The sequence below is a fragment of the Peromyscus californicus genome, unplaced genomic scaffold, assembly GCF_007827085.1.
Source record: "Peromyscus californicus insignis strain IS unplaced genomic scaffold, ASM782708v3 Scaffold_18__1_contigs__length_77618521, whole genome shotgun sequence".
Lineage (NCBI taxonomy): Eukaryota > Metazoa > Chordata > Mammalia > Rodentia > Cricetidae > Peromyscus > Peromyscus californicus.
The window spans coordinates 957,450-980,658 of record NW_026294480.1 but is presented as its reverse complement, the minus strand read 5'-3'; the positions used below and the strand labels follow the sequence as shown (position 1 = coordinate 980,658).

Here is a 23,209-nt window from a genome sequence, read left to right as displayed (position 1 = left end):
GTGGCTGAACATGTGGCCATGGTCAGTGGATGATATGTGGCCATGATTGGTGTTTGGGCATGTGACCATTATTGGATGAGTGGTCATGAGACCAAGGTCAGCATGTGACCTTGGCTGGGTATATAGACATGAGGCTATGATTAGGAAGGTAAACATGAGGTCATGTGTGGTGGGTGGGAACATGAGTACGGTTGAGTAGGAAGTAGATACGTGGTTATGGTTGAGTTGAGAGTAGATAAGTAGCCATGGCTTGTTTGGCCATGGACACACGGCCGTGTTTAGATAAGGAGGAGATGTGTGGCCAAGGTTGAATGAGAGTGGACATGTGACCATGATTTGGTGGGAGCAGTGGGCACATGATTATGGTGGATGAGGACAGACATTGTGCTTGAAGCAGGGCATTGAGAAAAACATCACAATGGTGTGTACAGTGTGAACTTATTTTATTTCTAACTGACGAAAATACTTGGCAGTTATGTGAGTATGGGTACCCATGGCAATTTGACCAAAATGACCCTGACACCTGTAATAATACATGTGCCAACACATGGAACCCTCCAATCTCCTTCCCTGCCCTCATGCCTCAAATCCACTCCTTTCCACATACTACCCTAAATTCAACAATGTAAGCTCCCACCAAGGCCCCACTGCATGTGACTTAGGCCCCTTGGAGACACTGTCTTCTCTTCCAGGTGGTGTGGATCACAGCTACCATGCCCTATGTGGTCCTCACCGCCCTGCTACTGCGTGGAGTCACCCTCCCTGGAGCCATAGATGGCATCAAAGCATACCTCAGTGTGGACTTCTACCGGCTCTGTGAGGCATCTGTGAGTGCAGACCCCATCATGGTTGGCAGTCCGTTAAGCCAGTGGGGCTGTGGGGTAGGGCTCCTGCATATGGTTCAGAGGCCCAGCCTGTGGCTCAGCAGCAATTCCTTCCTATCCTGTGAGGTCAGCAGATACAGGCTGGCCTGTTCACCTGTACACCTGTCTCCTTCATAGGCAGGGTTAGTGGAGGAGGGGTCATAAGACACTTAAGGGAGCTGAGATGGAGAGAAAGGAGACAGGGGAATGGCCATCTCTGGCTCTCCATGGGGAGAAGGGTGTGCCAGTCAGAGCACCCTGAACACCCTTCACCTTCTTCACCTGCGATACTACTGGTCCCAGGAGTTTGTGTGTGTGTGTGTGTGTGTGTGTGTGTGTGTGTGTGTGTGTGTGTGTGTGCGCGCTGTGGGATGTTCTGTATGGCAAATGTATTGCTGATTGGTCAATAAATAAAACACTGATTGGCCAGTGGCTAGGAAGGAAGTATAGGCGGGACAAGGAGGAGAATAAAGCTGGGAAGTGGAAGGCTGAGTCAGAGAGACACTGCCAACTGCCACGATGACAAACAGCATGTGAAGATGCCGGTAAGCCAAGAGCCATGTTGCAAGGTATAGATTTATGGAAATGGATTAATTTAAGCTGTAAGAACAGTTAGCAAGAAGCCTGCCACGGCCATACAGTTTGTAACCAATGTAAGTCTCTGTGTTTATTTGGTCGGGTCTAAGCGTCTGTGGGCCTGGCAGGTGATAGAGATTTGCCCTGACTGTGGGCCAGGCAGGAAAACTCTAGCTACATGTGTAAGTTGTCATCAAGAGCACAGTCTGTGGCTCTGTATTAATTTTCTTCAGGGCTGAGCTGCCTTAGGGCCTCATGAACCAGGGTTCATCTTTGGGACTCTGAATTCCTGACCCCACTGAAGGTTTCTTAATCTTAAGTAAAGGAAGAAGTTATTCTAGGTTAGAAAATTTGGAGGCCTCAAGGCCATCAAGAGATGGGCTCTTCCAGGCTATAGGAGATGTTCCTGAGAGGGGAAAAGACAGCTCCATCTTCGGAGAGCAATGAAAGCAGCCATCTTTGAGATGTACTTGTGACAGAATTCCATGAGGGGTTGTCGGAAGTCATGTGGGCTGGGCTGGGACAGGTGATAAACCCCAAAGACAACAGGGAAGCTCAGACACTGTGGTCGTCCTGCTAGAAGGGTGTAGGTTTATGCTGGGACTGGGGGTAGGACAGGAGGTTTGTGGGTCTCCAGTGGGGTCGGCAGGAGGACTGGAAGGCTGAAGGGCTGCAGATCCATACTGGGTCTGAGTCACGAGGCCCTTTAGGCGTTTGCTGCCTGATACAAACCTGAGGCAGAAGCAGGCAAGAACGGGCTGAGATGATCAGGGTAGAGAAGACTCAATGGGGAGTGACTGTGTCATTGTAAGTCTGTGTTTGAGAATTCAAGAAACAAAAAAGTGAAGGTCACTAGAGTCTCAGCAAGCAGACATGCACCCCACAAAAGAAAGCAGAGAGACCGCATGTGAGGTGCTGAGGAAAAAAAGGCAAGTCACAAAGATAAGAGGTTGTGAAAAATTAAGATGACGGTAAGACTGGACGGATGGAAGGTAGACAATAGGTAGATAGATGCTAGATAAGTATTGATACATTTGATTGCTAATAGATGATTGAATGATACATGATAGAAATAGGTACCTAGATAATCAAATATATAAACAGAAAGAACCAACGAAGGAAAAAAAAGAAAGGAAGTTGTCTCTAGTACCCTGTGGGAAAGTGCTCCGGGTAAGGTCAGGCAGGCTTCTGAGCAGGGCCCAGGGAGGCACTGAGTGGGGTGTGACAGAGGCTCAAGGTGTGCATGTTGAGAACCTGATGAATGGCACACCAAAATCTCTGGGGGGATAAACTGGGTGAGCACTGGGACTAAGTGAGAAACAAGAATGTCTTGGTGATACTGTTCCTACCTGAACCACCTCGATGAGTGAGCTTGCTGTAACAGAGGGGCCACACAGGACTGCTAGGCAGGACCCCTCTACTGACCACCTGCTCAACCACGCTGGACTTGACCTCTCCACCATGCTGAGGACCTAGTTGTCTCTGTAACCTTGACCTTCTGGACCAGCTGTCCTCAAACACCTAGTCCCTTCGGGATATCCCAAAGCTCTTGACATTGCTACCCAAAGGAGAGAGATGCCAGATCCCTTGTTGCCTAGGCTCCCACAGTGCCGGGCTCCTCAGCAGCATCAGGTCCTCTGTTCCATGAGCTCAGGACAGCCACTTCAGACATCCTCAGCTTGTCCACTGCAGATTCCAGTGACAGATTCTGATATTCTTGTCTCAGTGCTGAAGCCCCTGAGTTACCCTGGGCTACATGATGCTCAGAAACAACTCCTGGTACTGTCCAGCTCCCAAATAATTCAGGTGGTAGATCCCTGGGAGAGGGCTTCTGAGCTCTTTCTTAGCTCTTCCACCAAGGCTACACAGTAACTATTCAGCCCAGCTCCTTAGGTCTTAGCATGACTCTAACCCACGCAGGTTACACCTGACTTTATCATTTTGGTACAACCATCAGCTCTTGTACCTTTCTTTTCATGAATAGAAAAAATGGACCTGCTATTGCTGGACATTTATGTCTGGCCTCAGGTGGCCTGGGGCTCTGTGCATGTGCCCCCTGAAACCACAAGTTGATACACAAACACACAGCCTCCCTTTCTCCATGCCCTTTTAGGCCAGGGATGTAGGAAGGCTCATTTCCTGAGACAGCAGGTACCTACCACCGCCAAGCACGTATATCCCATTTGCTGAGAACTTTTAGTGCCTCAGCTGGAGGTGAACATGGAGTGTCACTGGGAAGCCTGTGCTATCATTTGGGAGACCGCCTGGTGACAGCTCCCTCTCTCTCCTCTGGTAGAACTCGCATCCCACAATTCTCTCTAATCGTGTCTCATCCTCTCCCGTCTCTGGCTGTGACAGGTGTGGATTGATGCTGCCACCCAGGTGTGCTTCTCCCTGGGCATCGGTTTTGGGGTGCTGATTGCCTTCTCCAGTTACAACAAGTTCACCAACAACTGCTATAGGTAAGCCTCGAGCTACCATTGCTGGGAGATGGTCTGCAAAACCTAGTCAGTGTCACTGATCCCAGGGTCTGCCTCTTGGAAATGAAGCTATCCTGGAAGAAAATCACAAAGTCTCTGAGCCACACAGATTTCCTCTCCTTAGTTTTATTTGTTTTTCAGAGACAGGGCTTTAAGCTATAGCCTAAGTTGTCCTGAAATTTACTGTGTGGCCCACACTGGCCTTGTCATGGCCCTTCCTCCCGCATTAGCCTTTCAAACACTGAGATTAAAGGTGTGGATCACCATGCTTGGCTCCACATACCATCTTCCAACAAAATCTTGCATCTCGCTTTAAAGAAGAAATTGAGACATGAGGTGACGTGTGTCACCTTCAGGGAAGAGCCAGATCCCCAGGACAAGGTGGCAGGCCAGCCCTTACTCTACAGATACATCTTTATCTCTTTCTCCCTTTTGCTATTCTCCATCCTCGCTCTCCCACCCCCCCAACCCCCCATGGATTTCCTCTCCTCTGCTCAGGGTCCAGTTTTACCTAAGACCTTCACGTAGGACGCTTAACTCTAACCCTCATAGACTAAACTGAGGGATCCTGGGCCTGGGAGGATGTCCCTGGTGCTGAGAAGCTTAGCCTGAGTCACCTGCAACTACAAGCTGGAACCCTATCAGAAAGTTCTACACCTAAAATGCAACATTTCCTCCTAAAAACAGAATCAGTTGATCCCAAGATCTGCCCTCTTTGAACTTAATGGGCACTGAAAATACAGAATAAACACAGAAAAATGGTTCCAAGTCACCAAAGGAAGTTGCATGGAGGGAAATAAAGTGGAGGGCAGGTGTGGACCACAGTCCTGAGGCAGGTCCTACCTGGAGCCCAGGTGTGTGCCTAGGTGGACACTCTACAGTGAAATGAGTGGGTCCTCCAGGGTAGACTGGCCACAGTGGGAGACCCTGACTTTCCCAGTGGTCTCCAGGCTTGCCTCCATCCCTGATTGTCAGTGCTTAGAGTAGATTCACCTGAGCAGCCACTTTAGCACGCCCATGTGTGCAGGAAAACTTTCTTTTATGCCCCTCCCCCCGAAAACTGTGCATGCCCAGGTTCCAGGACTCTTGGTGAGGTGGCCCAGTGCCGTGATGGCTGTGTGAGTGGGACACAGAGTGGTTATCTTTTCCACTGTTCTGAGCCCTGACAGAACCCAGGAGTACCAGACAGGTTCTCCCAGTTGTAGGTCCTTTGATAGTGCTCCTCTCAGAAGCTGCCCTCCGAGCCTGCCCATCCCCTTCCCTAGATGCTGAAAATGGGTAATAACACCTGGCTTCCCAGAGTTGCAGCTTAACCGGTACCAGGACAGTCTGTCTTGTTCCTACAGGGATGCAATCATCACCACATCTATTAACTCCCTGACAAGCTTCTCCTCTGGCTTCGTCGTCTTCTCCTTCCTGGGGTACATGGCACAGAAGCACAATGTGCCCATCGGGGATGTGGCCACAGACGGTGAGCACCCACCCACCACATCTCACTCTCCCTCTGGAGTGAGGCCAGAGGGACATGGCCCAGACCCAAAGGATGTTGGGTGTAAGAACTGCTGAGTCAAATGAGAGCCACCATGGACAGCCTGTGGCTGTGTGGCTTACCAGCCCCAGCCCAAGCCCCTGGGCAGGGTTCTTCCTGCCCTGCTTCCTCCATACTGTCTGTGCTGGGCTCACATGAAACCAAGTGGTTCAGCCAACACCTCAGTCCCTCAGCCTGTTCCCTGTAGATAGTGTGTGGAGGTCTGAGTGGACATCGTCAGACATTGTCGTTTTTGTCCCCTAGGAGTTCATGCCGTGATGGAGTATGTAAAGCTCAGGGGAGGGGAAGACTGAGCTTTTCCAGTCACATAGTGTCAGGACAGTAAGGCACTAGGCTTCAACTTGGCTTGCCAAAATTAAGCAGCTTGTTTCTGACATCAGCTATCAATGTTTCCTAGCAAGTGTCCAGACATCATGGCAGGTTTGGATGAGATTTGGGTCTAACCAGCTAAGTCCTTGAGTCTTTGGTGAATGACCTCCCCTTCCTTCTCATTTGCCTGACTTTTGGACACTTGTTTTGGACACCAAATATCTCTCCACACCCAGAAGTTGTGACTAAGAGTAGGAAAGGAGGGGAGGACTCAGTGTGGCCAGGTGATGTGGTGTTTTCATCCATTTTTCTGTAACAAAATGTCCAAAGCTGGATGACTTTACAATGGTTAATTTAGTTCACAGAGGTCTAAGAGCACACAACCGTGAGTATGTCTTTGGTGAGGGCCTCCAGATGGAAGAGAGAGAAAGGAAGAAGCCCAGTGCAGATGGGCTAAACACATAGCCTTGCTTTGTAAGTGCCCACTCTCTGCAATTAGTTATACTCATCAGCCTTCCATCACTGTGATAAAATACATAAGAAAATCAGTTTGAAAAAAGAGAAGGCTTGTTTGGTCTCAGTTTCAGAGATCTGAGCCCAGGTTCCCTTAGCCATCACTTTGGGTATGTGGCAAGACATGGTGGGGTCAGCACGGTAAGACAAGCTGCTGAGCTCCTGATGGCTAAGAAACCAAGGAGAGGAGGGTTTGGGGACACTGCACATGACCTACTTCCCCCAGCTAGGTCCCCCCCAAGAGCCCATTCAGTATGAATTCATCTACCAATGGTGTTGATTTCCCCAAGATCCAACCACCTTCAACACACCAGCAACTGTGGACTAGGTCTTCAACACTTGAGTCATCAGAAAGTTCTACATCCAAAATGTAACATCAATCCAGTCCCAAGAGACCCATTCTGAAAGACCTAACTCAAATCCTACAGATAAACAACCTCTTTGTGAGGGTGGTGTCCCCTTAACCCAGTACCTCTTAAAGGCCCTGCTACCTCATTATCAATCTATCTTCAATTAAATTTCAACATGGAGAACTAGGAAAATGGCTCAGTCAATTAAGTGCTTGTCACGAGAGCATGAGGGCCCAAGTTCAATCTCCAGACTTTACAGTGTGTGTGTGTGTGTGTGTGTGTGAATGTGTGTGAATGTTAGTGCATGTGTGGGGCAGGCATGATCTGTGCAGGAAAGCTAACTGGAAAGACATCTGGGACTGTCTGAGGCAAAAGTATCTGCCGATCCTTTTCTCTGATGCAAGTTTTTATTTTGCTCCTCCCATTCCTATGGGCATACGTGGGTTGGGGACAATGGTGCAACTGGCTGAGCAGATCTCTCAGATGACTGTCTACCACGTGCTCTTGGGGCACTCCAGCCAGTGTCTGCTACATTCTCAGGAAGTAGGACTCCTGAGGAGAAACAGAGGAAAGCAGCGAGGGAAAGTCCCAAGCGATCGAGGACTGCCCACATTGGCTGGCTAAGTGGCCTTTCATGGTGGTGGGGCAGCAGCAAGCAAACTGTGACAAGTAGGGAATCGGGAGGCAAACTGTGGCTGTGGTGAGCTCCTGGTGTGACAAGTGGGGAGCCAGGAGCAAGCTTGTGGCAGTGATGAGGGTTTCTGCCTGTAGGACCTGGGCTGATCTTCATCATCTACCCTGAGGCAATTGCCACACTCCCGCTGTCCTCGGCCTGGGCTGCTGTCTTCTTCCTCATGCTGCTCACTCTGGGTATCGACAGTGCTGTGAGTAATGCATACCCCAAAGCTCCACAGCTGTGCCTCATTGTTGGTCTGTTCCTGGGGATAATGCCATATGGGGCGAGGTTCCTCAAACCTCATGTGCTTAGCCCAGAGCCTGCATGTCAGGTTCAAACATCCCCATGATCACCGGAGACCCTCTCTGGACCTGAGTGGTAATGGTTGAATTGTAACTTACTCTTTTCTTCCCAAATCCAGTATCGGGGTCTGAACACACACACAGCAGAGCCCCAGTAGTCAAAAGGTTGGCTCATAAAGGCAGAGTGACTGGCCACCCCTGCACAGCAAGGCATTTCCTGACTCTGGACCCCCTTATGATGGACAGAGGCTGACTGTAGCAAAGGCTGGACTTTGGAATCTCTTTGCAGGCCCCTGGTGTACAACCTCAAAGGGCTGGGGCCAATGAGCACTCTTAGACCCCTTCAGCCCCATCAACTGCTCAAGACCATTTAATGAGTCCTAATATCAGAATTGTCTGGTAGCAGCTTTGGGCTACCCCATGCCATTTACCCACCCTGACGGAGCTCAGCAATTGTATGCTTCCTGGAAAGGCTGAACCAGGAACCCCTCTTCCCAAGAGCATGGATCTCATACCACAGCCCCACTTCCATCATACACCCAGCTGGTAGCCCATGAGTTTATTGTCTTGTATCCAAGATGGCACATCTCATGTGCACTGCTTGCAGACCCCAGGAATACCTGGCCAGCCCCATTGTAGTTCAACTTGGGGACATATCCAATGCCCAGCCTGGAGCTGTGCTTGAGGGAGGGACAGTGTCCTTTAGTGATGCATTTACCCCATCACTCTCATAAGACTTTCAGCCACTTGGCACTTAGTAGGCCCAGTGACTTCAAGGTGACTGTGGCTGCCATCCATAGAATCTTTCTGAGGCCTGTGTCAGCCAGGGAGCCTCATCAAGGGCTCTTCTTGTCTTACCCCAAGTCTGCTGTACATTTCCTTCACACCCACCCTGAGCATATACTCACTAAATGAAAAATCAAGCCCTGGGAAGGTAGTGCCAACCACCATTCTCCATGTCCTGCAGATGGGGGGCATGGAGTCTGTGATCACTGGGCTTGTTGACGAGTTCCAGCTACTACATCGGCACCGAGAGCTCTTCACTCTTGGCATTGTCCTGGCCACCTTCCTGCTGTCTCTCTTCTGCGTCACCAACGTATGTAGTTGCCTGCTCCTGTCATGTCCGTCCTGGTGCCTGGCAGCACAGCTGGTGGCCATGGGAACAGACACCACACTGCATCATTTCTAGGAAGCTTCATCCTCTCCCTCAAGTAAACCTACTTCCCTGTAGTCACAGGCAGGGCAAACACGGGTCTGGAAGCTGGTTCCAGAGAGTGAGTTCAGCACTTAACAACGTCCAGAACGCACCTTCCACTGAAGCTGCCTTCCTGGGGGTGGAGAGGGGCTGGAAAGTGGTGGAGGCCTGTCTGTGGTGTCTTGGCCACTTCTACCAAGGTTGACACCACCAAGCTTGGAATTTGAGTGTCTCTGTTGCTTATTATCTGGAGCCTGGGAAAGGAAAGCAAGGGAGAAGTGGTTTCTATTTTATTTATTTCAGATGTCTCTCTCAGAAGCTTTGTGTGAATCCATGACTCAAATCAAACTTTATCGGGGTGAACAGGATATATCTCCAGAGTGAACCCACAGGATGGGTTACCTTTTAGGGAAATTTTTTTGATAGACAGCTGCTACAGCTTTCCCCAAGTTCATCGGGAGCTCCTTCTCTTCCAGGGTGGCATCTATGTCTTCACACTGTTGGACCATTTTGCAGCTGGCACATCTATCCTCTTTGGTGTGCTCATTGAAGCGATTGGGGTGGCCTGGTTCTATGGTAAGTCTTGATCATACCAGCACTGTGGCACCAGTGTGTCAGCTGGGCTAATGTCCTCTGGCTTGCTTTCTGTCAAACCACTTTGAAAAGAGGCATTTGAACTCCACTGGACTCTAGAAGTTTAAGTCACAGCTCTCATGGCATCACAGGGTGTTGGGCCAGGGCCTGTCTATTAGATCAAGAAGGACAGCCAAGTGGCTACCTCGGAAGCCATGTCATGGTTAGAGATGTTCAGAGAGGGTGTGTTGTGTGGGAGAGTAAGGCTTATTGATTGCTGGACCCTTTACAACAAACTGACAAAAGGTAAATACCCCATCCAGCTAGCCAGGACCCTACCAACAAGCACAGAATAGCTTCAGGTCCATCTGGGCAAAGTGTGGTCTCCCTGTCATGGCAGGGACCTTGATCATATAATTCAGTTGGTCTGTGAGAGGGATGTCAAACCATGGCCACTTCCCACAGGTGCATCTCACATGTACCTACTGGACAGGACCCTTGACCAGCCGAGTTGCTTGAGCATAAGTCAGAACCATAGGTCCTCCTGTGAGAATAGCCCATCAGCCATGTATGTGCTAAGTGTCCCTTGGGGTCTAGAGCTGCTCACAGGCCTCCTAAGAGCTGCAGGATCCCAGGGGCCTCAAGTATTTAGCTGTGGTCCACCCTTTCCCTCCCACCCCCAGTCTTTTTGCCACAGTGGGGTTCTAGTGGTGTCCTGGAACATGAATGGAGCTCTAAGCAGGAGACCTTGATCAGAGCTCCAGTCAGAGACTCTTTCTGATGAGACCATGAGGTCTGCTGAGCTTTTCAAAGCTGGGCACCCTACTGCAGTCCCATGAGCCAGAGACCAGGCCAGAAGTGGTGAAGAGAGTCACTGTTGAGATCTCCTTACCAATTCCTGAATAAGAAAAGCTGAATAATATTGCTGGAGGATGTTTCTAAAGTGTATGGCTGGGAGAAATACCATTTATTAAATGTCTAGAGATAGCTTTAAATTAAAAATCATTACACACACACACACACACACACACACACACACACACACACACACACACTGGAATTCTCAGCCTTTAAAAAGGAAGAGATTCTGGCACATGCTCCAACATGGATGAACCCCAGGGACACATACTAACTGAGGCAAGCAAGTCCCCAAAGGTCATATCCTGTGGTGCCACCTACATATGATCCCTCAAGGGACCAAGTCCCTAGAAACAGAGTGGAATGCTAAGTGTTGGGGTGGGATTTGGAGTTGAATGGACAGAATCTCAGTTGGGGAAGATGAGAAAACTCTGAAGATGGAAAGTAGTGATGGTAGCCACTGAGTTGATCCTCAAAATAGTAAGTTTTGTGTTGGATGTGTTTTGCCACAGTGTTTGACAGGTGGGAAATTGCTGTTTCAGAAGGAGGTAGGGAGGATGTGGGACCTGGAGAAGGAGCTCTAGCAGGGTAGGGACAGAGTATTGATGGGCCCTCAACTCACCACGGGCCTCTTGGAAGCATCATCAGAGTCAATTAGTGCAGGCTGAGTATAATCAGGGGTATGGGGTCTGAGGGGTGAGGCCCCTAGTGTCAAGAAGAACCTATGTATGCCCAGTTTCATGACCAGTCCCATGGCTATCTCTTCCTCCTTAGGTGTCCAGCAATTCAGCGATGACATCAAGCAGATGACAGGGCAGAGACCCAACCTGTACTGGCGGCTATGCTGGAAACTGGTCAGCCCCTGCTTCCTCCTGGTAAGAACCATGAGCCTAGACACTTCTTGCCTCTGCCCTTGAATCCATTCCAGTGCCTTGAGATCACTGAGAAAGACGTCAGAGAGCTCACCTGGCTTCATGCGGCAATTAGCAGGGACGTAGATCCCACTGATCTATGCAGCTACACAAGCCCGCTCACAGCCCTCTGCAGCCTGAGGGAAACTCTTGCACCCACTCAGTTGGTCATAGGTAGGATACAGCCAGTATCAATGGCCAGGGGCACCTGCCTGGGAACCCCCACAGCACTGGCTTCTTGTCTCTGACTGAAACAGTTGATCCTTTTTTAACTATCCTATCTCCTAGTTGACAAGGCCCCTCGCCAACATGAAAGAGCTGACCTCGATCTTAGGAGACACGATGAAGTATTTGAGTTCCATTCTATATTGCTTCATGGTATTAGATAAAACCTATAAATTATGCTAAGCAGTTCATTCCACCAACTTCACGGAAGCATAATTTATGTAATTTTAAACCTAATTTAAAACCCATTTCATATAAAGTTATGATCTTAGCAGAAAATAAAATGTTACCTCGTGTTTCTCTAAGTCACTGTGCTATCTCCTGGTCACAGCAGACAGTGCACACTGAAGGCGTGTTATTATGTGACCTCTGCAGCAGATCACACTCCCCAACAAACTGACCAGATCAAAATCAATTTGCATGTAAGGGTGTGGCTTTGTCAGACACAGTGCTTTCTAAGGAATGTGTCATCTGCTGGAACAAAAAACAAGTATGAGATATGTTTGTCCAAATGCATTTTCCAAGATGGACAGTAAACTTTGCTGACCCTGAGAAATACACAAGTGAGAAATGACTCCTAAAAAATGCATCCTGATGCACACTGACTGGACTTCCTATGTTTGGGAATGGTTATTGTGCCCAGGTACAAAGACCATGTGTAAGTATGCAGTTCATGCCAATCATGTGTAGGTACAAAGTACAGGTGTAGTATGAAGTACATGTTTAAGTACACTGTACATGTGCAAGCACAGGGTATAAATACATAGTGCATGTATTGGGTGCAGTCTAGGCACAAGCAGTCAGGTAGGCACACATGTAAGCACACTTATATGTAGGAATGAAGCACATGTGTAGCTACACAGCATGTGTGGAGGTATACCATTGGTGCCTCAGGAAAATGTCGTATTGCTTGGGCCAGGCCCAGGTAGCCTGGTGGAGGATGGCACTTGTGGCCTGCGTGCCTAGGAGACCTTCTATAGATTACTTGCTGATTTTGTCCTCTATCTTCACACCTGCCTATGTGCCTGACCTCTGTGCCCATTTATTTCAGTATGTGGTCGTGGTCAGCATTGTGACCTTCAGACCCCCACACTATGGAGACTACATCTTCCCAGACTGGGCCAATGCACTGGGCTGGATCATTGCCACATCCTCAATGGCTATGGTGCCCATTTATGCAACCTATAAGTTCTGCAGCCTGCCAGGGTCCTTCCGAGAGGTGGGTGTTTTCAAGGGGGCTCCTCACCCTAATAGTTCAGTGTCCCCATCCCTGGACCATCTCAGCCAGCAGGAGGCTGGAGGTGGGGCCATGATGGCAATAATGGGCTGGTGTAACAGAAAAGAGGGGTATGTATGTGTATGCCATATTTGTGTTTGTGTGTGCTGGTGTGCCTACAATTGTGACCGTGTGTGTGTGTGTATGTGTGTGTGTGTGTGTGTATGTACACATCACATCTGTGACTGACTATACATACCTATTTGTCTTGTGTGTACATGTGTACCAGTGTATCTATATGATTTGCCTCTGTGCATCCATGTGTCTATGTGATACCAGTCTATGCCTACATGTCCTGTTTGACCCGCCCTGGCTACTATCCCTGGGGGAATAACTTATATGATGGAATTGTGAGTGGACTAATAGTTCCCAGAGACCATTCACACTTGAGTTCCAGGGTCTCCTTAAAGCGGTTTCCCTGGATTGAGCAGCAAAGTCCATTGTACCTGTGGGGCCCAAGGACTCCACCATGGAGCCCCAGTGTCCCTTGGTGTTGGAATCTGTAGCAGGTCCCTCACCTCACAGGTTGGCACTCAGAGGTCCCTCTGTCAGTCTGGCCATACTGGGTCTAGAACAGAAGAGTGTGTGGTCAGAGGACAGCCCTTCTGCTGCCAAACTTAGAAGGCATAGGGCTGCCACAGTGTCCAGCTGAGAATCAAAGACAGTCCTGGGACCTGAAGTCTATTCTGGGGTCCCAGGTGACATCTAGGCTCTAAGAACGGATGAGTAGAAGGAAGCAATACTTCCTGTAAGGGGTAAGTAACAGACCCTGAGGGACCTGCCTGAATCCACTGAGGGATCGAGATCTCAGCTAGCACTGCACTCACTGTGTATCAGAGCATCGTTGGTTTGCTCTCATTCAGAGTTAAGGACCTGAGGCTGTGGCCCCTGAGCCTGACTCCTTTTGTGGGAGTCCTCATTATTATAGTGGGTGCTGGCTGGTCTGTGCCAACCTGGGCCCCATGCCATACCAACAACCCCATTCTCTCTTAGAAACTGGCCTATGCCATCACACCTGAGAAAGACCGCCAGCTAGTGGACAGAGGGGAGGTGCGCCAGTTCACGGTGAGTTTGATACCCTGTTCAACCCTCGGGGGGGATTCAGAGAGACTTGACTAGTATCCTCTAACTCCCATAGGACCCACAGCTGCTCTAGCAGCCCCAGAAGACCGGGAAGCTGTGTACAGAAAAGCACTTGCCACACCAGCAGATCTTTGATGCTATCTAGGGCCACCCAGAAGCCTGAGGTGGTGGACAGGGCAGTAGAGGTTGTTCATGGAGATGAGCAGCCAGGGTGACATTGGCAGGGATGCCTGCATGAGGGGAAGAGCCCTGTGGGGACAAATGTGAGAGTCCCTAGGATCTATGCCCTCCATTCTTGGAGAGATGACAAGAAAAGGACCATGAAACAGAGGGCCTGAAGTAACTCAGGAAGCAGGGCCAGGAGGGCAGGGGCTCACAAGGAAAGGCTCATGAAAGCTTGGAGTTAGTCAGATGTCCATCAGGGTACCTGAGGGCAGGGAGGCCAAACTGAGTGAGAATAGAGTCAGGCCTGGTCAGGTGTCCACGGAGAAAGCAGGCAGGCCCGGGAAGCACCAACGAAAGAGTAGGATCCTCAGACCCCTGGGTTCTCTTCTGCCCTCTCTGAGAGCCAGGTGAGTTCTTGTGTCCCACAGGCGGGTGACATGTGCTGAGCTGCATGTGCAGAGGCTGTCCCCTCACACAATGCTCTGACGGTGAATGAAGCTGCACCTGGTATCTTTGGCTTTTGTAAAACCATCCCTTTCGCTTCCTCAGTGGCCCGAAGACTTGGGTGTCTTTTTCAACTCTAACATAAGCCTCAAGTTTCACCCTGATGATCCGACGAGGTCGACTGAGCCACTCACATATAGGGGAGCTTCATCTTGATATCTTTAGTTGTTTGTCCTGTTTTGTTTTTATTTTCCTCTTTGTTGCCTTCTTGGTTGAGCTTTTTGCTTTTTCTTGCTCCACTCATCTGTTTCCACTTGCTTGGAACCTGCATGTTTTAATTCTTTAAATAGTTATCTTTGAGGGTGGCACATAGTTCCCTCAAAGTCCAAAGTTAATATCTCAACTCACCTTTTAAATATCAATTACGACGACTTAACCCTGCTACTGGTTACCGAATCATTGTCTTAGGTTCCATGCCCATCCTTTTAGCCCACGAGTTAGACATTGCTGCTGTGGGTTTACTGTGTTACTGCTTTGTGCGAACCATGACCTGGGGTTGACGATTTCTTGCTGTTCGTGACTTCACCACATTTTCCATGTGCATTTTTCCTTTCTGGATCATGTTCTGGGTTCTCAAAAACAATCCTTGAGACATCTCCTTAATGAGCTCTCACAACCAACTCCCCACCTTCAGGTATCTATGACCCTCTCACTTTGCCTGTGTCCCTGAAAGCTCACAGCCCCCCAGTCCTCAGGGCCCTTCACAGCTGTGCTTTAAAACCCTCCTTTTGTTTTGTCCCTGGACTCTAGAGTACGTGCCTGGGTCCTTTAGGACGCCTATCCACACTTGGATGCTTTCACATTTGGATTTCAGGGGCACAGTTGCACAGTGGCTCTGGTCACTGGGTCATACATTATCTGCTCACTCCCTGAATTTTCCTCTGTACCCTTTGGATGCTTTCTGATGTATCTCCCTGCTCATGCTTCTGAGCCTACTGAATCACTGGGAACTTCCTCTGCCTTTATTGATCCATCCACTCGTTTTAAAATTAGTTGATGTTTTCTGGAATGTGTAATCTTCTGTGAGCTTGTGCAGAAGGCTAACCCTCTTGCCTGTTATAGTTTCTTCTTTGAGGTTTGTTTGGGGTCCCTTTGTATCTTCCATGTCTCCTCTTAACTTTTTGAACAAACACAGTGAGATTATCTGAGATTTGAACTTTTCTGTCAGTTGGGGTCAGTGTCAGGCTTTGCTCACTAGAGCTTTTTTAAATTTTGCTTTTTGTTTCTGGTAAAGTTTAATCAGAGCCAAGGTGTGTGCCTTTTTCTAATTGCATCCTGAATATTTTTTTAACATCTGTGTGTGCATGCTGGGGTGGGATTCAGTGCATGCATGTGTAGGTGTGCATGCCTGTGGAGGCTGGAAAAACACCCTAGGATATTCTGGTGTCATCCTCAGGACCATGCCTGACATTTCTACAGATTCCTGGGGTGAACACAGGTCCTTGTGCCAGCAAAGCAAGCACTTACCAACTGAGCCCTCTCCCAGACCCCAATATATTGGATATTTTGTTTTGGTTTGGTTTTTATTTTAGACAGGGTTTCACTATGTAACTCTGGATAGTCTGTAACTTGCTATATAGACCAGGCTGGTATTGAACTCACAGAGATACACCTGCTTCAGCTTTCTGAGTGCTGGTATTAGATATGTCACCACATCTAACTGAACATTTTCAATACCTTTAAATATCCTTGGAGCTCCTTGGATCTTTGGAGGTGTGTTTTTTAAGACTTGTTGGGTGGGTCCCAAGAAGCATTGACATAGATCTGTCTCTCAGCCATTTTGCAGGCTTGAGTAATGTTTCCAACCTAGCTGCAGGGGCAGGCACTGATCCAGCCCCACAGGTCCCAGGCCAGTTCCCATACCCTGTCCCAAGGCTCCTCTGGTGTCACACTTGCTGCTCAGGACTCAGCCCATCTCTGTAGGTGCTCTTTGCTGCTCTGTCCAGCAAGCTCCAGACACGTAGGTCCTTCACATTCCAGGGAGTTTTCTGGGCTCTGACTGCACTCTGAAATCCAGAGACCTTCCAGGAAGCAGTCTGGGTGGCTGCCTCATTCATTCTTCTTGAGGTATCATTTAACCATGGCCATCTGATGTCCAGTGTCTTTCAAACCCCATAGATATCTGTGGTGTTCAACTGAAGCCGTTTCAGATGGTAAATTCAGTCTTGTCATTCCCCTTTGGTGAGAAATCTGAGTGTAGCTCTGGTCCATCCATCTTGCCTGCTCAGTAATATTCCATTATGTCAACAGCCCATAATTTAGCCCTGTCTCTCTAATCAAATCCACTGCTCTAGTAGCTACCATTTGAGCCTCATTTGCTCCATCTCTGGATTCACACGTGTCAGTCACTTTTTCTAGTATCCTGCACATAACCATTGTGCCAGCTGCAACATCTCCTGTCCTGGACCCTGAACTCTAGGCTCTAGGTTCTGGGTTCTAGTTCTTGATGATCCTTGCTTGGAGCTCAGTGTTCCTGGTTTTTAAAATATAAGTCACCCTGTGCCCTCCTTTCTCTGACTGTCACCTAATTGCCTGCTTCTGTTGGTGACAGGGACAGAGGGAGTGGGCCTGCCCCCAGATCTGCTGCACTTGGACAGAATTCTGGGTTCTGGCCCTTCTCTGTATACCCTCAGCCAGAATTCTGTTTCTTTTCTGGGCCCCATGCCACAGTTGGCCAGTGCCTGTGTGGGCCTAACCTGCAGACTGCCTTAGGCTCTGCCCACCTTGGGCCATGCTGTGGCAAGTTCAGACCAGAACTGAAGAAGCCCCAAAGAGCCATTTGAGAAGAAACCAAAAGATTATCATGTGGCAGCAATGGCCATGGCCTCTCTCCTATCTCTGGTTCAGTGTGTCAGACCACGGTCTTATGAGCCATGTTTTGAAAACACTTAGCAGCATGGATCTCTCCAGTCAGTGAGTGTCCACAAATGGCTCATGATCAGAAACAAGTTGAGCAGGCAGCAGAACAGGAGGCTTCTGGTCTCAATCCCCGCATCATCAGCACCATCCACACCATCAGCACCATCAGCATCATCAGCACCATCAGCACCATAAGCATCATCCACGATGCCCCCTCCACTTGCACCTGGCCCACTACCAGCAAAACAGGCTTCAGAGTGCAGCACCCCCTGGAATAGACCCAACAGAGTTTCAGCATGCAAGGGAAAAGGACACTACTGGGCCACTCACAAATCAGTAGGAGGATAATATGGAGCCAGCCCTGGATCTAAAGATGTCCTGCACATCTCACTTCAACTGCTGGTCACAAATAAGCTGGCCAGTACTCTGGCCTTTCAAGCAACTGAGCTCCACAGGCATGATTATTTGTTATTATGTTGGTTCTGTTTTATTTTTGCTTTATTCTGCTTTTTTTTCTTTTGTTGAGACAGAATCTTACTGTAGCCCAGACTAGCCTCAAACTCATAGCAATCCTCCTGCTTCAGCCTCCTGAGTGTCGTGATTACAGACATTAGCAACTGCACCTAGTTTCCATGTCTCTTCTTTATCAAGCAATTCAGTACTTAAAAGTTTACCAGGCCATTGGCTCTTGGTGCCCCTCAAGAGTGGCATCCACCAGTGGTAAGCTCCCCATAGGGTAGTGGTGCCACCTGTTGAGTTGAGTCCATCTTGATTTCATCACAGGGCCACTGGCCCAAAAGTGACAATTGTAAGGTCTGCTCCTCACTTCTGAATAAACGATGCTTTCTTTCCAGCTGCGCCACTGGCTGTTGGTGTAAAGTGGAAGGGGACAGCAGCCAAGTGGGCCATCTCACAACAGCAGGACAGGGAGCCACTAAAGGAAACCCAGGCATCAAGAAAGGAGGGCCGCTTCCACCCTTCCCCTTTGCTGTGTGGAAAAACAATCAAAGCTCGGGCTTCAGTGTTTGACTGTTCACACCTAATCCATGCTACAAAAGAAGAGGCCTCTGTGAGTATGTGGTTGTAAGAACACACATCTCTACACAGTGAGGTCAACTGTGTCCCTGTCCCTACTGGATAGAAAATACTTGGCTGGTATCTGGTCCCTGCAAGGCTCACTCCCCCATCTGTGGTCACCCTGGAAGAACAGGTCTTACTGTCCCCTGCACTCTAGGAGAGGGACCTTGGTACCTGTATATACACTGTGCCAGAATCCTCGTGCTCACAGTAGCTGCCTAGACCCTTTCTTTTGCTCAAATTTACAATGTCAAGTATCCTGTTTTTTCTGCTGTGTAGAAGATAGAAAAGATGGTTAACACATGCCAAGTGCTTTCCTGGTGCTTGGCTCTGAGCAGACACCGTGACCTTAGCATCCTGATCATACATTACACACACACACACACACACACACACACACACACACACACACACACACACACACAGGGTCTGTTCTGAGCCACGGAAGACAAGGGACTTGGTGCAAGTGGCCAGAGATTCTATGTTTTTTTCCTTTATAGCTGAGATAAATAGACATGAAATAAGGTTGGGATACAACCCATACTCCTAGCCCCTGGGAGACCTGCTCAGCTGTGGTCACTTCAGTATGGAATTGAAGGCCACAGAGAAAGTGTATTCCTCACAGTGTGTCCCAATCCCTGGACACCTGCTCTGCACAGGGTCCCAAAGAAAAAGATCATATCCTTGGCCTGGAGTCCTGCCTGATCTTTGGGGAAACACCCACTCTTGGGTTTGATTTCCCAGAGGCTCCCATCACATCAATGGACATTATCCATATTATAAATGGCTTTTTAAAATCATATGTATGTGTGAATCAAAATTATTCTCAAAATGCAAGGTTAGTTTGTTCAAATCTGTTTGCTGATGTCCCTGTTTTTGTTTACAAGAGTAATTAGCAATACCATAGGAAGAAGGTAGACCAAGAACCACCTTCCCACAGAGTGCTGGCTTTAGCTCCTGGAGTAAAAAGTGGATGTCATGATTTTCCTTTGAGTTAATAAATGTGAACTTTGTCTGGCCTGTATCCCATGGTACCACATATCTGTCTGGGAGAGCCAAACGTAGGTGCTCTCTGCAAGCAGGCGTGAGGGATTTGAGTGTGCCACCAGGTGGAAATGCAGGGCTATTGGCCTCAGGACTGCAGTGTGTCTGAGACGGATCAGGCTTACTGCCTCCTCTCTGAGGAATGGCTCCATGTAGATATCCAGGTGTTGTCAGCATCTGCTTTTTGTCTTCACAGTACCTTGTATGGGTCCTTACAAACAATAAAAGAAATATATGTTGGAAACAGGCTCATCCTTGTTGCTATGTGTTTCTTGGCTGTTATCATGTACAGCATCCAGCTTACCTGCTCATACATGGGAAAGAGGGGTGGGTCCAGCTCCCCTAGAGAGAACTCTTCCATCTAAATACCCCTCAGCATGTCTCCTACCTCACTTTACATCTCCCATGCACCTCCACACCTGCTTCTCCCAAACCTGGAGCAAGTTCATATGTGGAACTCTCTCACAGGTGTGCTAGGTATAGTAATGACCCTGCTCCAGGTCCATACCCCTGCGATGTATGTGGCACTCACCTGCTCATTTCAGTAGGACACACTGTCTACCTGCCCACCTTCCTCCAGTCTTTCTCCAATCAGCATCCTGTCAGCTCCCTCCACTTCCAGATTCTGTCCCCCGGCCCAACCACAACAGCTGTCTGAGATCTCCTTTCAGAGACAAATCCTGGGATCTTCTGAGTGGGCCTCTAGGTTCTATATCCTATTCTGTGACTGGAGGGATTCTTTGGACATTGAGAGACCAAGCCACACCTAAAGGAAACCTCCTTATGCTTGGTTTAGTGTGACTTGTAACAAGTTATGTAGTCATCAACACCGTGACAATACAATAGTCTCCCTATAACCCATGATAGAACAAACACTTCCATCCATATGACTTATGCCAGACCGGCCCCCCCACCCAAAAAAAAAAAAAAAACAACCTCACTTCCTTCAGGTTTTGGTCCTCTGAAAATACAGTGAATCAACTACCTTGACCCCAGACCACAGAGTGAGCAAAAGCCTCACTGCCAGGGCCCACTGCCTGAATGCTGGCCATAGCAGCCTCAAGGGCGATGGATCAACTTCCTGTTTGATTGTGGCCACTGTTTATACTGCAAGCCACTCTGAAGCTGTACGTACAACTGTGCTTGCTGAGGAATTTGGGGAGGGGTGCACTAGCCAATGTCTGTGGCTCAGGACATACACAGGGCTGGAAATACTTCCCATACCCCCCTTCCCAGCCTCCAGCTTTTGGCTGTTCACACTATGCCCTGCACAGCACAAGAGGAGAAGGTATGGGGGCTAAGTGGCAGCCAGAGCTCTCAGAGATGAGTGATGTGGACAAGCACCTTGAGAAAACACAGGGAACCCTATGTAGATGACGCCTCAGGACTGGGGCAGCCACTACACCAATCCCTGGAACCATTAGCTGCTCTTCCAAGCTTTACAGGCATCCAAACCTAGAAGGAGCTGTGAAGAACATCAGTGGCTGGAGATTGACTTGCCTAGTGCTCACTATAACACATAATTCAGAAAATGTCCTAAGGAGCAAGGGAGTGGAAGGTGTATGCTCTGAATATGTAAAGAGCTCTTACAAATCAATAAAATGGTAGTTCTTTGAGGAAAACAGACAAAAATCATGAATGGATACCGAGTGATTCATCTTTAGTACTGAAGCAAACACCCAAGGAAACCAGCTCATAAAGAGAAAGGGGTGGTTTTTGCTCACAGCTTTGGAGATTCCAGTCCATGACTGGTTGGTTGGTCCTACTGGCTCGGGGCAGCAGCAGCACAACCATCATGGTAACCATGGGTATCAAAATGGATCCATCATGGGATGGGACATGAAAGGGAGGAAGAACAGGAGGTTAGAACAGGAACACTATCCCTTTCAAGAGCATTGCCTCTGACCTAACCCCCTCCACCAGCCTCTGCTTCCTAGAGGGTCAACCACCTCCTAACAATGTGAAACTAGAAACCAAGCCTTTAGGACAGAGGTGCATTTGGGTACATTCCAGATCCAAACTTCAGCAGATTCACTCCAAAGGAGGGTGGCTAAGTGGTCAGAATCCAGTGAAAGGGCGCAGACTCACTCGTCATCAAAGAACCACAAGGAAACCCTCACAGTCCTGAAACAGCTAAACCCTAAAAAGTCTGACAGTGTGTGTGGGTGAGGATAGGGGCCAGGAGCACTGGTGCATTCTGGGTAAAAACATGCATCGGTGTGGTGGCTTGAGGAGGGTGTGGCATCATCCAGGAAAGTCGACTTTCTAATTGTAGGTACTGTTGGAGCCTCTCCCCATGTGTGGGATTTCCTTCACCCATCAGCTGTGGCATACCCTCGCCCCACTGGGGTGATGCTCCACTAGCCTACACTGTGACCTGGCCCCAGGGCCTGCTTCAGGCCTAGCCTATCACCAAGCCAACCCTATCTGACATCCCTTTGGTGCCAGGGTGAGTTGGACTCCACCTGAATCCATGCTTGCTCCTGGCCCCTTCATTTCCTTGTCCTATTTTCTTAACTCTTTCCAATTTTCTCACAAGAGCCCCACCATGGAGTGAGGGTGCAAGAATCTTGCTCAGGAATTCTCAGGAGTTCCAACCTCAGATATGTGTCCACCTAAGGCTGCAATCTACCTCAGTGTGCTCCCCAAGGGTCATGTGTCAAACCCAAGCCCTGTGGTATATCCTTTTGTACCCACCAGAGGTCATGTGTTCATCTTGGGTGCACCAATGATGTGCCAGAGTCCACACTGACACACATGCACAAGTGTTCATAAACGTCCATACTGGGCACGGCTGGTGTTAAACAGATTCCTGCTTGGTGTGAGGAAGAACCTTTAGTTAGTGACACTGACTTATGGGGCAGGGCTATAATGGCTCCCATATGTCTGAAGAAGTCCTGCTCCCTAATACCTGCAAAGACGACCTTATAGATACTTTATTGCATTTGTTGCATTATGCGCACATGAATTCACATAAGCATACCAAAGCATGTGTGTGGAGGTCAGAGATCAACTTGAAGGAGCTGATTCTCTCCTTCTACCGTAAGAGTCCCAAGCATTGAACTCAGGCCATCAGGACTGAGTTCCACTTGCTGAGCCATCTTGCTGCCCTCAAAGGTGATTTGAGCAGAAGATAGAGGTACCACAGATGTTATTATGGATGGCCCTAAACCCAATGTGACTGGAGTCCTTATGAGAAAGGAGAAAGACTCCATGATAGAAACACAGGGAAAGGATGTCATCAGACCAGAGAAGCAAAGACGGGGCAGGGGCCTTCAAACCAAGTACACCAGAGGCTGGAGACCATGTGGGGCATAACTTCCCCGATCTTCAAAGCACACAGAGGAGCTGGCTCTCTGCATGCTGGGTAGTTTTGCACCTGTGTGGTTAATTCTGCGCCTTCACATTTGACTCAGCTGTAAATGGCGCCATGTACATATGGGCTTGTGTCTGTGAGTTTTGGTAAATTCTAACTTTTCATAATGTTTTAACTGCCTCATACCTTTTTATTTTAATTTTTTATTTAAATTTTTTTATTTTAAATACCAACCTCTAAACATGACTTTTTATTAATCCTTTGAGAGTTTCATATATGCATACAATTTGGAACATATTCATCTCATACTCCTTCCAGATTAAACCCAGCCCTACAACCCCTCCCAACTCCCTGTCCTCTTTTTTTTAAAAAAATAACCTACTAGTTCTGGTTTGTGCTACCCATATACTCATGTTTATGGCGCCATCCACTGCAGTATCATAGACCTATCAGGGGCCACACCCTTGAAGAAAACCGACTCTTCCTCCCTCGAGAGATATCAACT

At 48.6% G+C, this 23,209-nt stretch overlaps 1 protein-coding gene across 3 annotated transcripts in view; it reads left to right on the top strand.

The window, feature by feature from the left end:
• Positions 1-19,636, top strand: part of Slc6a3 (solute carrier family 6 member 3) — a 40,052-nt gene extending 20,416 nt beyond the window's left edge. For all 3 annotated transcript variants that reach the window (XM_052742916.1, XM_052742915.1, XM_052742914.1), the window contains 10 exons: positions 693-827; positions 3,798-3,901; positions 5,266-5,390; positions 7,412-7,524; positions 8,586-8,714; positions 9,290-9,389; positions 11,019-11,119; positions 12,432-12,599; positions 13,650-13,721; positions 18,122-19,636. In XM_052742916.1, coding sequence (XP_052598876.1) covers positions 693-827; positions 3,798-3,901; positions 5,266-5,390; positions 7,412-7,524; positions 8,586-8,714; positions 9,290-9,389; positions 11,019-11,119; positions 12,432-12,599; positions 13,650-13,721; positions 18,122-18,145 — 1,071 coding nt within the window. In that variant the 3' untranslated portion in view covers positions 18,146-19,636. The remainder of the gene's footprint in view (positions 1-692; positions 828-3,797; positions 3,902-5,265; positions 5,391-7,411; positions 7,525-8,585; positions 8,715-9,289; positions 9,390-11,018; positions 11,120-12,431; positions 12,600-13,649; positions 13,722-18,121) is intronic.
• Positions 19,637-23,209: the final 3,573 nt, after the last annotated feature.